This window comes from Cnephaeus nilssonii (assembly GCF_951640355.1).
Source record: "Cnephaeus nilssonii genome assembly, chromosome: 14".
Classification (NCBI taxonomy): Eukaryota; Metazoa; Chordata; class Mammalia; order Chiroptera; family Vespertilionidae; genus Cnephaeus; species Cnephaeus nilssonii.
This window is the reverse complement of record NC_137085.1, coordinates 206,152-220,160: the sequence shown is the minus strand read 5'-3', so window position 1 is coordinate 220,160 and position 14,009 is coordinate 206,152. Positions and strand designations below refer to the sequence as shown.

The 14,009-nt window shown below is 68.9% G+C and overlaps 1 protein-coding gene across 4 annotated transcripts in view; it reads right to left on the bottom strand.

Annotated features, from left to right (window-relative positions):
• The window catches only part of NACC2 (NACC family member 2), a 43,969-nt gene that overhangs the window by 18,073 nt on the left and 11,887 nt on the right, over positions 1–14,009 (bottom strand). Inside the window, exons 2-3 of one of the 4 annotated variants that reach the window (XM_079790499.1) lie at positions 3,816–4,247; positions 3,293–3,467 (exon numbers count right to left, since the gene is read on the bottom strand). In XM_079790499.1, coding sequence (XP_079646625.1) covers positions 3,293–3,467; positions 3,816–4,181 — 541 coding nt within the window. In that variant the 5' untranslated portion in view covers positions 4,182–4,247. Of the gene's footprint in view, positions 1–3,292; positions 4,248–14,009 lie in introns of all 4 variants that reach the window. The other 3 variants (XM_079790500.1, XM_079790501.1, XM_079790498.1) reach the window with 3 other exon arrangements.

Below are 14,009 nucleotides of genomic sequence, written 5' to 3'. Positions count from 1 at the left end.
CGTGTCCGGTGGGACAGCAGGGCCCGGGCACAGGGGCCCCGAGGTTCCAGCACCACCGAGGCTCACGGGCCCGGTCCGGGGCTGGACCTGAGCGGCTCGCAGGGGCCGGTGGGAAGAGCAGGAGCATCCTGGCGCACGCACAGCCCCCGGGGGTCCCCGGCGAGGGTTAACGTGGCAGCCGTGGTTTCTAACGAGGGAGGCGGGCCTGTTCTCAGACCTCCTCGGGGCAACATCTGCCTCTGGTTCCAGCATCTGCTGGGGCAGAGCTGGGCGGGGCCGCCTGCAGCCGGGCGCCACTGGAACGCTGGGCCAAGGCAGGTGGCCGGGCACCGGAGGGGGCCCTCTGCACAGGGAACAGGGCAGAAGACCCGGGGGGTGCCACACCGCCCACCAGGGCCCTGTCGGTTCACCTCCCCACCTACCTCTCCCCCCGGGGCCAGGGGGCGGCTGGCCCTGACTCGCTGCCAGCCAACCACGACAAACGCTCGTTCCGGTCCTATTTGCTGCCTGTCTCCCCAGTGTGAGGGCAGGGGCACCCCACCTCAGTCACCACTGCTCGCAGCCCGTGAGCACAGACCTGCCCAGGGAGCCGGGAGCCCACAGGGGCAGACCCCTTCCCCGCACCCGGGTGCCCGCCCACCCGAAACCAACACGGACCCCAGGCCCCACTGCCTGGACCTGCAGGCACCCACCGCTCTCAAGCCCCGGGAGCTGGATGGAGCAGGGCTGACCTGAGCCCCACGGGGGCCGGCCCCCAGCTACGCCTGGCGAGGAGGGGGGCCTTGTGAGAGGGGGCGGGGAGTCCCACTCAGCCCCTCAACACCCCCCCAGTCAGGGCCGTCCTTCGATGGGGCCTGGCACATGGCGTCACCGGCATCACCGGGCACTGGGCATGCTGGGAGACACGGACGAAAACAGGCGACAGGCGGGAACACGCCGGGGCTGCGGCTCCAACGCGATCGGCTCTCCGCATCTTTAATCCCGATTTCCAGAACGAGGAGCTGGCCGCAGGGGCACTGCCGCCTGTTCCCCGGGGGAGGGTGCCGGGGGGTCACCCGTGTCCCCGCTTCCTGTGGCGGGTGCTGCTCACAGACCCCCCATCCCTCCCATCGGCAGAGGGGAGACTGAGCCAGAAAGGAGAAGGGGGTCCCAGCGTCCTGAGAACATTCCAGATTCGGCCAGCCTAAAGCGAGCCCAGCCGACCCTCGGGGGGGGGGGGGGGGGCCCGGCTGGGACCCCATGCTGCTCGGCCTCAGAGGGGGCTGAGAGGGTGTCCCCGGACCTGGCCAGGCCAAGGCACGGAAGGAGCTGGGGTAGGGGGCCAGCACCCCAGGGGCAGCCGCTCGCCCGCTCACCCCCACGGCCCCCTCCCCCACTACCCTCTTCCCAGCATGCCCAGCGCCCAATGATGCCAGCGACGTCACTGCCAATAACCTAGATTTTAACCAAGAAATCACACCCCCTCCCTGCCCCACTTACGGCTCACGGAGGAGAGGGCCAGGCTGGAGCATCCTGGGCCAGCGTCAGGCAGCCCCGGTCCACCCTGCCCCTCGGGTCCCCCAGCTTCCCAACACCCGTCCTGCCTCCAACCCCCAGGGAGAAGGGGCAGGGGGCGGGGGGCTCGGGGCTCCCTCCTGCCCCCACCCATGGGAGAGCCTCTGCAGGCCCACAGCTTGGGGTTGGCCCAGGCCCTGGCCTCCTGGGACCGGCACCCTGTCCGGGTCCTGAGGGGGGCTGGTGAGAGGCTCAGGCACCTCCGGGCCATGAGACAGCTCGGCCTCCCCACCCGACCCCGGCCGCTCCATGGCCACTTCCGTTGGCTCCTTGGGAACCCCGTGGACCAGGAGGCCACCCGGCCCGGCGTTTCTCCTCCCCGACACGCCACGTGGCTGCGGGGGTGCCGGGAGGGCGGTCCCCAGATGTGCACCATCACGGCCCCCAGCGACAGAGCCTGCCCTGACACCCTCCCCCCACTCAGCTGCAGCCTGAGAACAGGGGAATGAGGGGCGCGGGGTCTGCCCTGGGCCGTGGGGCCTGCCTCCCGGGGAGGGGAAGCCATGCGGCTGCCCAGTCCGGCGCTCTCCGCGGCCCCTCCCGGCCCCCTGGTGGCTGTCCGCACACACAGGCAGGTGCCTGGCGGTCCCTGCAAGGCCTGGGGCCCATGTGGCCTCAGGAAGGCCAGGCCACTGCCTGCAGGTTTCCCGGTCAGTACCCATGGGACTCGCGCAAATACAACCGCACGCGTTTAAGGAAAGCAAAGACACCTCGAGAAAACCCCCAACCCCCGCCACCTGTGGGAGGGACCCAGCTGGCCAGCCTGGAGGCCGAGACCCGGCCATCCAGTTCTCGATGGCTCCTGGGGCCCAGCCGCCCCAGGGCCCAGCTCCGGCTGCCCTGCCCTCAGGACGGATGGAGGAGCCCCTCAGGGCACGAGGACACAGGGGACGGGCGGGGGGGGGGGCGGGCACTGCCCTCGGGCCCAGTGCTGGGCGCTGCTTCCCGCTGGCGCATGTGTCCGGATCCAGTGCCCTGGACACGGGCCCGCATGCAAACCAGGGCAGGCAGCGGGCCCAGGCACTCCGCCAGATTTCGGGGAACACAGGAGACAGGGGGACACCCGATCTGGGGCCCCCACAGCGGGACCCTCTGCCCGACAAACCCTGAGCCCTCTCCAGGGACCGTGACGCAGTCTGCAGCGCAGGCGCCTAAATGAGGGCATCTCGGGTTTGTAGGCCCCAGTGGGGCAGCCCCCCTTCAGCTGGGCCCCGGGAGGGAGCGGCCGACGGGATGGGTACCGGGGAAGCTCTGCCTTTACTGAGGAGCAGACAGGGACTCTGAGGCCTGCAGCAGGTGAGTGACTGGCCTGGGTCACACACACACAGTGTCTTGTGAGCCCTCGGGCAGGTCCCTGGTCCACTGGGGCCCTCAGTCTCTTCGTCTGCCCGATGGGAGGCAGGGCCTTCGACAGGCTTCACTCGCTGCCAGCGGGCTCTGCTCAGCTAAACGCCCTCCTATGGCCCCTCATCTCATCGAGGATCAAGTTTAAAGCCCTCAGAGGAGGCCCTGGAGCCTGGCCCAGGACCTGCCCCGCTCAGGTCTCGGCTCCTGCTGGCTCTGCTGTCTGGGTTTTGGGGCCCCCTCCCCCCTCCCCCCCTCCCCGCACACCTCCAGCACCGTGGCCTCCAGCTGTCCCCGACCACCTGCCTGACACCCAGCAGGGGTCAGGCTTGCTTGTGCCCATGTGGGGCCGGGAGCTGGGCCACGCCGGCCGGGGGCGGGCGCGGCGCGTTACCTGCGTAGCTGCCGGTGGCCTTGATGTACATCTGGCCGTACTGCTCCTCCACCATCGTGTCGTAGGCCTCGTCGTCCTCCTCGTCCTCCTCGTTGTGGTAGGAGGTGGGGCTGTCGGTGGTGGGCAGGCTGCTGGCGCCCGGGCTGGTCCGCTCCCCCTGGGGGTAGGGCACCTGCTGGATGCCGGGGATGAGGGTGGCCAGGCTGGGCACCCCGTAGTAGGAGACGCGGGGCAGCTTGAGAGGGGCCGGGCCGGCCGCCACCGCCGCGGTGCCCGCCGCGCCCGCCGCGCCATCCCGGGGCCCGGACTCCAGCGGGCGCTTGGCCGCCGGGCCCGGGCCGGCGGCCGGAGGCAGCTCCGTGGCTTCGTGCTTCACGCGGGTCAGCAGCGGGATGGGCACAGAGGGGGACACGACGTAGGGGGGCCCGGGGGCGGCCGGCGGCAGCTGGTGGCAGGGGCTCTGGGGCTCGGAGCTGGCGTCCTCCATGGCGGCGGTCTGCGAGTCGCAGTGGGGCGAGCTCACCTTGAACAGCAGGTCGGTGCCGCGCTCCACGATGTGCTGGATCTGCAGGAAGCCGGCCGTGTACATGACCACGAGCTGCTCGCTGGCCGCCATGGTCAGCCGGCCGGTGTAGCAGAAGGACAGGATCTGCTGGAAGCAGGCGGGCGGCACCGAGCCCGGCAGCTCGAAGGCGCTCTTGCTGTTGCCGCTGAAGAGGTCGCGGAAGTAGAGGCTGCTGGCGGCCAGCACGGCCCGGTGGGCCTTGAAGGCCTGGCCCTTGACCACGATGGACACATCGCAGTAGAGCCCCAGCAGGCGCTGCTCGTTCAGGCAGCCCAGCACCGTGTTCCCAAAGTTGGGGATCTCAATGTGCAGCATCTGAGACATGGCGGGCGGCGGGCGAGCGGGGGGTGCCTCCGACTCTCAGCGCGGGAGCGGCCCGAGCGGGCACATCTGTGGGAGAGAGGCGGGGGCCCCGGGTCAGCTTCCTGGACGCCCAGGGCCCCCCGGCAGGGCCCACCCACCCAGTTCCCCGAAATGCACACACCCTGCCCGTGGCTCCCAGACCCCCTGCAGCCAGAACTGTCCGAGGTCTTGGGGGGACCTGCTCACGGGTGACCCTGGCTGGGCCCACGCTCAGAGCTGCACAGAGGCTAGAGGCCCAGAGCCCGCGCCGCCCCCAGGGGAGAGAGCGAGCCCTCGGGAGACACCCCTCGGAGGGAGACACCCCTCGGAGCAGAAGACGGAGCGAGGCCTGCACCGCGGAGCAGGGCCATCAGCCCACGGCGGGGCGGGAGGGGCCGGGGCAGGGCCGCCGCTCACACAACTCTTTCCCAGGAAAAAGTTAGCAGCAAAGCAGCCCCTCACCCGCCTTTCCCCAGGGAGGGGCCGGAACCCGGAGCGAGGGGCGCAGCCCCCCGGCACCCCCCTCCCAGGCTCTGGGCTTCTGGTTTGTTTTCCTCAGAGCAGCAGCGCAGGGACGGCTGGGGGCGCCCGGGAAGTGAGGGGGAGCTGGGAGAACTCCGGGGCTGGGCTCGGCCAGCTGTGCCCTCCCGTCCGTCCTGCAGAGGAGACTCCAGGGCCAGAGGGGCTCGGTCCAGAGCGGCCCGGCAGGAGCCCGGCTGCGGACCCACGGGGAGCCTGTCCCAGCCCCACCTGCACCGCCCCGGCCCCTGCTCCTAACCCGGCCAATCCTCATGGCTCGTGTCCCCAGCCCGGGTGACTGCAGGGTCATGGGGGACTGGAGGCAGGGGCTGGCCGCTGGGATGCCGCTGGCTGGGCGCCCCGGGGCTGGGGCCGGGCTCCGGCAGTGGGTCCCGCGGGGATTCTGAGGGGGCAGGGGCGGACGGGCCGCAGAGGGCGCCGGCTCAACTCCGTGCTGCGGAGCCACACAAAGGGCTGCTCTGTCCGGGAGGAAAGTGCCGGCAGCCGCAGAGGCTGGGCGACCAGCGGAGGGGGCCGAGCGAGGGCGGGGCGCCCGGACCCTGACGGAGTTGGGCAGGTGGGCAGCCACGGCGGGGGCCCCCCGCGGTGCCCCCCGCTGCGGAGAAGTTGCCTGCCGGGCCAGAGGGAGACCTACCTCCGGCCGCTGCCGCTGGGGGCCCCGCTGCCCGCTCAGCCCGGCAGGGGAAGGGGCAGGCTCGCCCGCGCGCCGGCCGCCTGTGCCCGCAGCCGCCAGCTGCTCCGGGAATGCAGCAAACGGAGCGGGAGCCCTTGGGGTGGGGAGGGTGAGGAGCCGGGAGGAGGGGGAGGGGGAGGGGGCAGAGCCGCGCGGGCTGGGCGGCCGGCTCAGCTGCACCCAGCCCGGCTCTCCCGGGCAGCGCACAGCATCTAAATGAAGAGGCCGGATGCGGACGGACATCCAGGCCGCTCGGGGATGAATAGCCGCCTTTGACTGGGGAGCCCGAGCCCATGCCAGCTCCCTGCCCGGCTTTAAAAACAGTGGCACGCCGTGCCAGAGGAATGCGCGGCTCCGGGTGTTGGTACAAGACAGACTTTTGATGACTCACTGCAATGCAAACAAAGATGGCAGAAATACTGTACTGTACGCCGGGACGCTCGCGGTGCCGCGGCAACGGAGACAGCCTGGGAATTTATGGTGCAGTTTTGCATATGAATTGCCCAGTAAACGGCGCCCGGCCGTGCAGCTCGGCCCGGGGTGTCAAAGCATCTAAACTATTCCAAACAGTCTGCAGAGCTGGCAGAGCCGCGCCCGCCCCGCCGAGGGGGCCGGGGCTGGGGCAGCGGGGCAGGAGCCGGGCGAGGGAGGGGGCAGAGGGAGGGGAAGGGGGCAGATGAGGATGAGGCCGGAGCCGAGAGCCAGGAGACCCCAGACCCCGTGGGGAGGCCGAGGCGGCGCCCCTTCCCTCCAGTGCCCAGGGGGGCCGCGCCCCACTCCCTGCTTCTCCTTGGGGTCCCAGAGCAGCAGGCCCAGCAGGTCCCGGCCAACACCCCCACCCCACTTGCCCAGGGGAGTCACCGTCCCCCAACCCTCACCTGGATCAGAACGTGAACGCTGTGGGGCAGCCTGGCCCCTCGGAGGACCTGCCCCAGCTGACAGGGAGCAGAGACCCCTCCACCCAGGAACAGAGCGGCCAACCAGCCTGTGTCCCCACCACCGACTGCGGCCTGGGAAGACCACGGCAGCCACAGGAGGGCGAGGTCGCCATGGAGGTGGCCCAGGTCTGGTCCCTGCAGCGATGCATCCCTGTCCTCACCTGAGGGTTAGCCCTGGGGGCCAGAGCAGGGGAGGCCGCAGGGAGGAGGCCGGACAGGCAGGCCCATCCCGCACCCCCCCACCCCCACCGAGCCTGCAGGCCGCGGGAGAGGAAGCCATGGGGCTCCCTATCCCCACCCCCCAACTCCGCTGTGGGCTCAGCTCCTGAGACCAGATGAGAAGCAGCGGGGGGGGGGGGGGGGTGCGCGAGGAACCCCAGGTGAGAGGAACTAACCACCCGCGGGGGGGGCAGGGGCCACAGAGGCTGTGCCCCCACACGGACGGGACTGATGACTACAAGCGGGTCACACAGACAGGGACTGGGATTGGGGCGTTGGCAGGAGCGGCCGGGCTGTACCAGCGAGGGGATGGACTCGGACCCCCAACACGCTGCGACCGGCAGCTCCACACCAGCCAGGCTTCGGACCCACGGCGGGTCCAGCGGGGCCGAACCTCGGGCCTTTCCTTGCCTGCGCTGGACGGTGGAGGCAGCCCGGGTCCCGTGGGGCCTGAGTGTGTGAGCCCAGAGGGGCCACAGAGGGAAAGAGAGGGACACCCAGAGGCGGGGATGGGGAGGGGAGGCGGTGCAACCCTGGCCTGGGTGCAGGGCTGGGCCCCGGGGTCCCAGGACTCAGCCAGCCTCTGCTCACGGAGCTACGCCAGCCCCCCCATACGGAGCCACCACTGCCTTCAGGCCCTGTCCACTGCCGCCTCCTCCAGGAAGCTCACCGGGTGGCCTCATGAGCTGGGAGAGTGGGTGGTCTGCCCGATGCCTATGGAGCATTTACTGATGCTGGGCATGGCCGGGGGCAACAGGAGAGGGCCCCCCAACAGGCCTGCCAGGCCCTCAGCCCTCACTATGGGGAGCCTCCCAAAGCACAATGGGGTCACCTGAGCCAGACGGGGGTGGGTGCCTGGCCGGGGTGCGTGGAGGCCAGCAGAGGTGTGCTGTGCACCGGCCCCGCGGGTCCCAGAGGCCCAGGGCTGGGCAGGCCAGGGTCGTCCTAAAGGCAGCCTGGGCGACAGCACGAAGCCTGGCACCTGTCCCTCCAACAGCCGGTCCTGGGTCCCACGGGCACCACCCCCTATGCCAGGCCCAGGCCCAGCCACACCACATCCAAGTCCACGTCCACATGCATGTCCACATCCACGTCCACGTCCACGTCCACGTCCTGTGGCCTCGAGCGAATGACAGAGCCCGAGACCTCACCCGGCACCAAGACCTCACGGGCACCAGTCAGGTGTGCCCTCGGGCGGTCACCGCAGGGTCCAGGGAGGCGACGTTGGTAAAACCCTCGGCTGGGGCGGGTACACTCTCCACCAGGTGAGCTGTTACCTGCCGCGACCTGGCGGGAGGGCGATGGTCCAGGTGGGCGTCTCGGCCACACCTCCACCCCTCCCGCCTGGGCCCTGCGTCTCAGGGGCCCGCGCCCCAGGGCTGGGACCAGACCGCTGGCCCAGAGAAGGGACCATTCTTCCCGGGAAGGTGGGGGCTGTCTGGGTCCCTGGGGATCGAGGACAACTGGCGCTGTTGCCGCCGTGTCCTCGCGCCACCTGTGCGGGCGAGGCTGGCGCCCGAGGCCGGCCCAGGGGAGCCCGAGGCGAGCTGGTTTTAGGTTGCTTTCTTAGAAGCCTCGGCTGGGGCAGGAACAAAGCTGAACTTTAGGAGAAAAGAATAAAATAAAGGCTTGGTTTACCCTGTGCGGCAGCCAGAGGAGGGGGGCCAGGGCCTGAGCGGCCACCTGCCAGGAACGGGGCACCTCCTCACCTTCCCCTGCCGGCGGGCCTGCCTGGCCACCTTGTCCCTCCGCCCCTCTGCCCCCCCCACTGCTTCCCCAGTGACACCCCCTCTTCCGTTTCCCTCCTCCACGCCCCCCTCTGCCCCCCGTTTGCCTACAGAAGGTCAGGAGCCAGGCAGGGATCCCTCCATTCCCTGTGCCCATCCTCAAAGCGACTGCACCACGGAACCCCCCCCGCCAGAACGCCCTTCAGAATGGAACCCCCTTTTGGCACCCCCTGCTGACACCACGAAGCCAGAGTCCAGCGCCCAAAGCTGTGCCAGCCTGGGGGGCACCCCCCCCAGACCCAGGACCTCCCCAGGATGAGAAAACGTGGGTGACAGGGGTCTCTTCTCTGTGGACCCTCCCTCTGGACAGCAGGGACCCCGGCCCTGAGGTGTCGGCCCCCAGGCAGTGCAGCCCCTGCAAGAAGGGGCAGGGCACGGGCTCCAGGCGGCAGGCACACGTGTGCGCTAACACACACACACCCTCATGCACGCACACACACACGCTCGTGCACACACACACACTCTCATGCACGCACACACACACCCTCGTGCACACACACACACTCTCGTGCATACACACACACACCCTCATGCACACATGTGCGTGCGCACACATGCACTCGTGTAGGCACACATGTACATACTCATGCACATGCATGCAAACATGCACGCACACGCATGCATGCACACACGTGCACTCACGGGGCCAGGGATCAGCTGGGCTGAGTCCCACAGAAGCCCAACCGTCCAGCCCTGCTCCCCACCTCCCTCCCCAGAGTCTAAACCGCTTCCCGCGGCAAGGGCATGGCAAGGCGCAGGAACGCGGGGTTTAATTTCTGTGGGATCACTACCAGCAGGAAAGGGAGGTGAGATAAATTAAATTAAATAAAATGATTTTGCAGGATTTAATTTTGCCAATCTAATAAGAGGTCTGGACCTCGGCTAGCACGCAGTCATCAAACACACCCACAGAAGGGGGAGGGCCGGGTGCCCGGGAAACACGGCGGCCCGAGAGAACGGAGCCCTGGCACCCCACCTCCCCTGCCCCAGCGGGCCCTGTCCCCTCCCCGGGCAGCCCCCCCCCCCCGGCCCCCAGCCCTGCCATCTCAGCAGAAGCCCGCTGGTGGCAGGGACACCCCCAGAAGCGTTTGGGGGGAGGACCCGTGGCCACACCCCCAGGACGGTGTCTGGCAGGGAGGCAGCAGGTTACTCTGTGAGTCAGCATGCACACACGGGAGCACATGGAGCACACGCCTCAGGAACACGCCCAGCTGCTGCGTGGAGGCTGATGGAGTGGGGGGGGGGGGGGGATCACTTCGGACAGCGGCCTGCAGAGCACTGCCTTGCTTTTCCATCGCAGCCCAGGCCCCGGCGCTGCCTGCAGGAGGGAAGCGCCCGGACATCCTGGTGCAGAGCAGGCTGAGGGCGGGGTGGGCCCTCTGGGGGCCAAGGCGCCCGTTGGCTTCGAGGCTGCCCAGCTCGGACATGCCAGGCCCCGGGGGCTGGGCAAGGCACCCCCTGCCTCAGGCTTCGGTTTGCATTACACTGTTAATGCCCCATCAGCAGGGCCGGGCCTCCACGGCCTCACCCCTCATGGGGGCCGGCCGCCCCGTGAGCCCCCGAGAAGCAGGAGCAGGGCTCCCGGGCGGGGTCTCAGCTGCCGGGAGCCCCTCCCCCCGGGCCCCAGCCCACCCCCTCCAGGTGGGTGCAGAGAAGGAAACTGAGGCGCTGAGAGGGCCAGCCTCCTGCCGAGGCCTCGGGGCAGGGCCTGCACCCCACCCCCACGCTCCCTGCCTCCTGCCGTACCACCCAGCGGCCGGAGGACAGAGCCCGCGGGGCACAGGGGCAGCTGAGGCCCAGACCTGCCCAGCTGCCGGGGCTCTGCTGAGAGACAGGGATGCCACCCCAGCCTCCGCACCGGGCTGCTCTGCTCGGGAGGCCCTGGTGCAGGGAGGGGGCACACGGAAACCTCCATGGGCTCTGCCTGGGGCCCCACCTCCCAGGCCCTGCCCGGATCCCTGTGTCCCAGCCTGAGAGGCAGAGGTGAGAGGCCTCAGGCATCCGGCCAGGCACCTGGGCAGCCTCCACCCCAGACCACAGCCTGGACCGGCTGGAAGCATAGAAGCCGGTTTTAACTGCATAACAAATGTCTGCCTGGAAGCTTTTCTTCCCAAACAGAGAAGGCGGCGTGCCAGGGTCTGCAAATCCAGAATGCGCTCATCAGGCCTCCCCGGCGCCCAGGAGAAGCACCACCAGCCCCGTCCCCAGACACCAGCACCAGCCAGGCACCCCCACCCCAGCCCCGAGGCCCAGGGCACCCCCACCCCAGCCCCGAGGCCCAGGGCACCCCCACCCCAGCCTCAAGGCCCAGGGCACCCCCATCCCAGCCCCGAGGCCCAGGGCACCCCCACCCCAGCCTCAAGGCCCAGGGCACCCCCATCCCAGCCCCGAGGCCCAGGGCATCCCCACCCCAGCCTCAAGGCCCAGGGCACCCCCACCCCGGCCCCGAGGCCCAGGGCACCCCCATCCCACCACCACCAGGCCCCATCAGACCACAGCCACAGGGCCCCGGGGTTGGGTGTGAGCTAGGCGGACACCCCGTCAGGTGGACAGGGCCCTGCGTCCCGCAGCACAAGGCCTGTGCAGGGCTCTGCTGAGGGTCCAGGGGAGGGTCTTTGGGGCTGGGCTGAGCCCACGTCCGGGGAGGAGGCAGCCTGGGGCTCATCTGACACAACTCCCTCCCAAACACTGACCTGAGTGTGGGTGGGGGTGTGGGTGGGGCCTAGCAAACAGGGGTGAACCTAGAGCAACACCAGCAGGGGTCACTCAGCAAAGCGCCCACCCCGCCCTGTGGCCCCCACCGGCCCCGCCTCCAGCCCCGAGCCCCACGGAGTCCGCACGCCGGCCAGGAAAGGGTTCCAGAGGTTTCCGGAGAATTAAGCGGTGTTGTGAGCAGAGCCGACAATCTCCCCGTATTTGTAATTTAAATAACGTAAGCTTGAAGAGTGTCTCCCTGGGGCGCAGTTTAATAACTTAAAAAGCCAGCTCGCTCCTGGGCTGGCGGCACCTCCTCCTCTCTCATCACCGAGACAGGGTCGCCCCTCAACCCCCGTGTGTGGGGGTCTGGGGCCGGGGGGCTGGCAATGGCAGCAGGGGCTGCCCAGGCTAAGCTGGCGGGAGCTGGGCTCCCCTCGGGCCCACGCAGCACCCCCTTCCCCGCCCTCTGCTAGTGAGCCTTGGGGGTCTGGCGGCGGCGGGGAAGGGGGGGGGGGGGTGTCCCAGAGACGCTGGAGGGCAGGGGTCCTGGAGCCCTCCCAGCCGTGGGCGGAGGAGCAGTGGGGGTGTGCCAGCCGGCGGGGTCACTCAGCTCATTAAGAAGCCGCCCCCACACGCTCCCTCGTTAATATTCATCACTCTCCTCATCTGCATATCCTGCCATAAATAGTCGAGGTAAGACACAGCTCCTGCATTTCTAATTACGCTTAAAAATCTGATGTAAATCAGCCAGACACACAAACACTAAATCAGCCACCGTGGGGGGGCGATTACACGGAGACACGGCCCCCACGCCCGCCCACCAGCCCCCACTCAGGGCTGGCAAGGTGGCGGCGGCCGGCGGAGCCCACCTGGCCCGGAGCTGGGCGGCCCAGGCCACGCCGTGTTGCCCTCAAGTAGGAGACAAGACGAGCGTGGGGCAGGGGAGACGCCCGCAGCACCTCAAGGACACACCACCCCTCCCCCGGGGCCCCCCAGCCTGCCCCACCTTCTCCCAAGGGGCTCCTCCCGGCCTGAGACACCCAGCCCTGGGCACGGCCTGGGCACGGCCTGGCTCCGTCTTCCTGTCCAGAGGGCATCCCGGCCCTCACGGCGGCGCAGACACAGGTTCAGGCCCCGTGGGCAGCGGCAGCCGGAAACCAGGGCACCTGGGACAAAGCACCATCCATGAGCTGGGGAGGCGGGCAGCCCACAGCAGGTGACCGCCCCCCCCCCCACGGGTCCCGGCCCCCAACGCCAGGGCCGCCCGACCTCCGTCTGGGAGCTGGGCCCTGGGCAGGCCCAACCCGGCTCCTCTTGGGTGGGGTGGTGGGGCCACCTCAGGGACCCCGGGAGGCACGGGTCCGGGGGACACGAGGGTCACCATCTGCCTTTAGAGAGAGATGCAGAGATGCCGCCACTGCCCGCCTCTGCCTGGCATCGTGCCCGGACCTATTTTTAAGCCCATTTACTAGAAATCCCACAAATTAAAGGAAATACGGATAATGCAGTCAGAATCCTGGGGGCCGAATAAAAGCTACGCATAATTGTCCTCCTGCTGCCGTGTGAGAATCTTAACCGCAAACCCGGTCTCCCCAAAGCCCTGCGCAGCGGCTGTGTTAAGGAGAGAGCCGGGGGGGGGGGGGGTCTGTGCTCACCGGTATCAGAGGCCATAAAAGGTAATTACTGATATGAAAAATAAAGACCAGAGATACCACCCTGACTTTATGGCCCAGGTACCGACACACGGCGCGTTCTTTCCAGAAGGCGGGTCCAGGCTGGGGCGGCCCCTCTCCTCAGCGAGGCAGCTGCCGTGCAGGATGAGGTGAGGGCGCCAGGCTGCCATGGGGATCCTCCCTCACCAGCGCCTGGCACCGCCCGCCTCCAGCGCCCAGCCTCACCCGGCTGGTTCCTGTGCCCGGAGCCCCCAGCCTCGCCCCAGCTGGTTCCCGTGGCTCCCCCCGAGCCCCGTAGCAGGGGCTGCAGACACCGACTCTGCACAGCCGGCGCCTGGGGAGGGGCAGGCAGCGATTTGCCAGGACCAGGGTCCCCACGCTCACTCCAGAAAGGACCAGGACACAGGGGTCACCTGAGGTGAGGGGGGCAAGGCCTCCAGTGGGTCCCCAGGGTCAGGCCCAGGCCACTCGCTCACCAGCCTCGGAGGCGAGTCAGGACAGAGGCCGGGCAGCCGGGTGCTCCAGGCAGAGGGCATCGTGACGCAGCGGGTGGGCAGCCCCACCGAGTCTCGTCTCCGCTGTGAACCCGGGAGGCGCAGACCGGCCTTTGCTGACCCTCTTACCCTTTTTATTGTTCATTTTCCCCAAGACTGTTGTTGGTCTGGTTCTCAGCCACGTCCGTAGGGCCGTCTGTACCCTGGTAACCTGTGGTTTGAACCACCAGTGGCCTCGGCCACGGGCCCAGCGCCTGGAGACCTGGGAGCCAGCGCGTGGGGGGGCAGTGGCTGGGGCTGGCCTCGGCCCCGGGGACGCCCTGTGGGGTGGATGACGGCACCTCGACCCTCCGATCGGTCCCGTCTGTCCGTCCACGAGGACACGGCTCACTTCCCCTGCGAAGGAAGCCTCGGGGCCACGAGGAAGCCCAGGTCGCTGGCAGTGGCCTCGGTGGCTCCACAGGTGACCGTGCGCGGTCTCCGGGCCCAGGTCCCACCGTGGCTGAGGCCGGCTCCCTGTGGATTCACACTGCGGGGGGCGCCTTCCCGCCTCCGGGGGTTTCATGACTCACAGACTCTCTGAAAGGGCCGTGTCCTCTGGGGCTGAGATAATGAGCCATAACGAGTAGGTCAGAGTTCGAGAAGATGGAGAAACAGAACTTCTAACATTTAAAATGGGCATTTCAGGGTCAGGCCTCGGACGGAGGGGGAGCGTGTAGGAGGCCACCAGTCCATGTGTCTCCCCCCCTCCCTGCCACTTCTTTCTAAAAATCAATGGAAAAAATACCC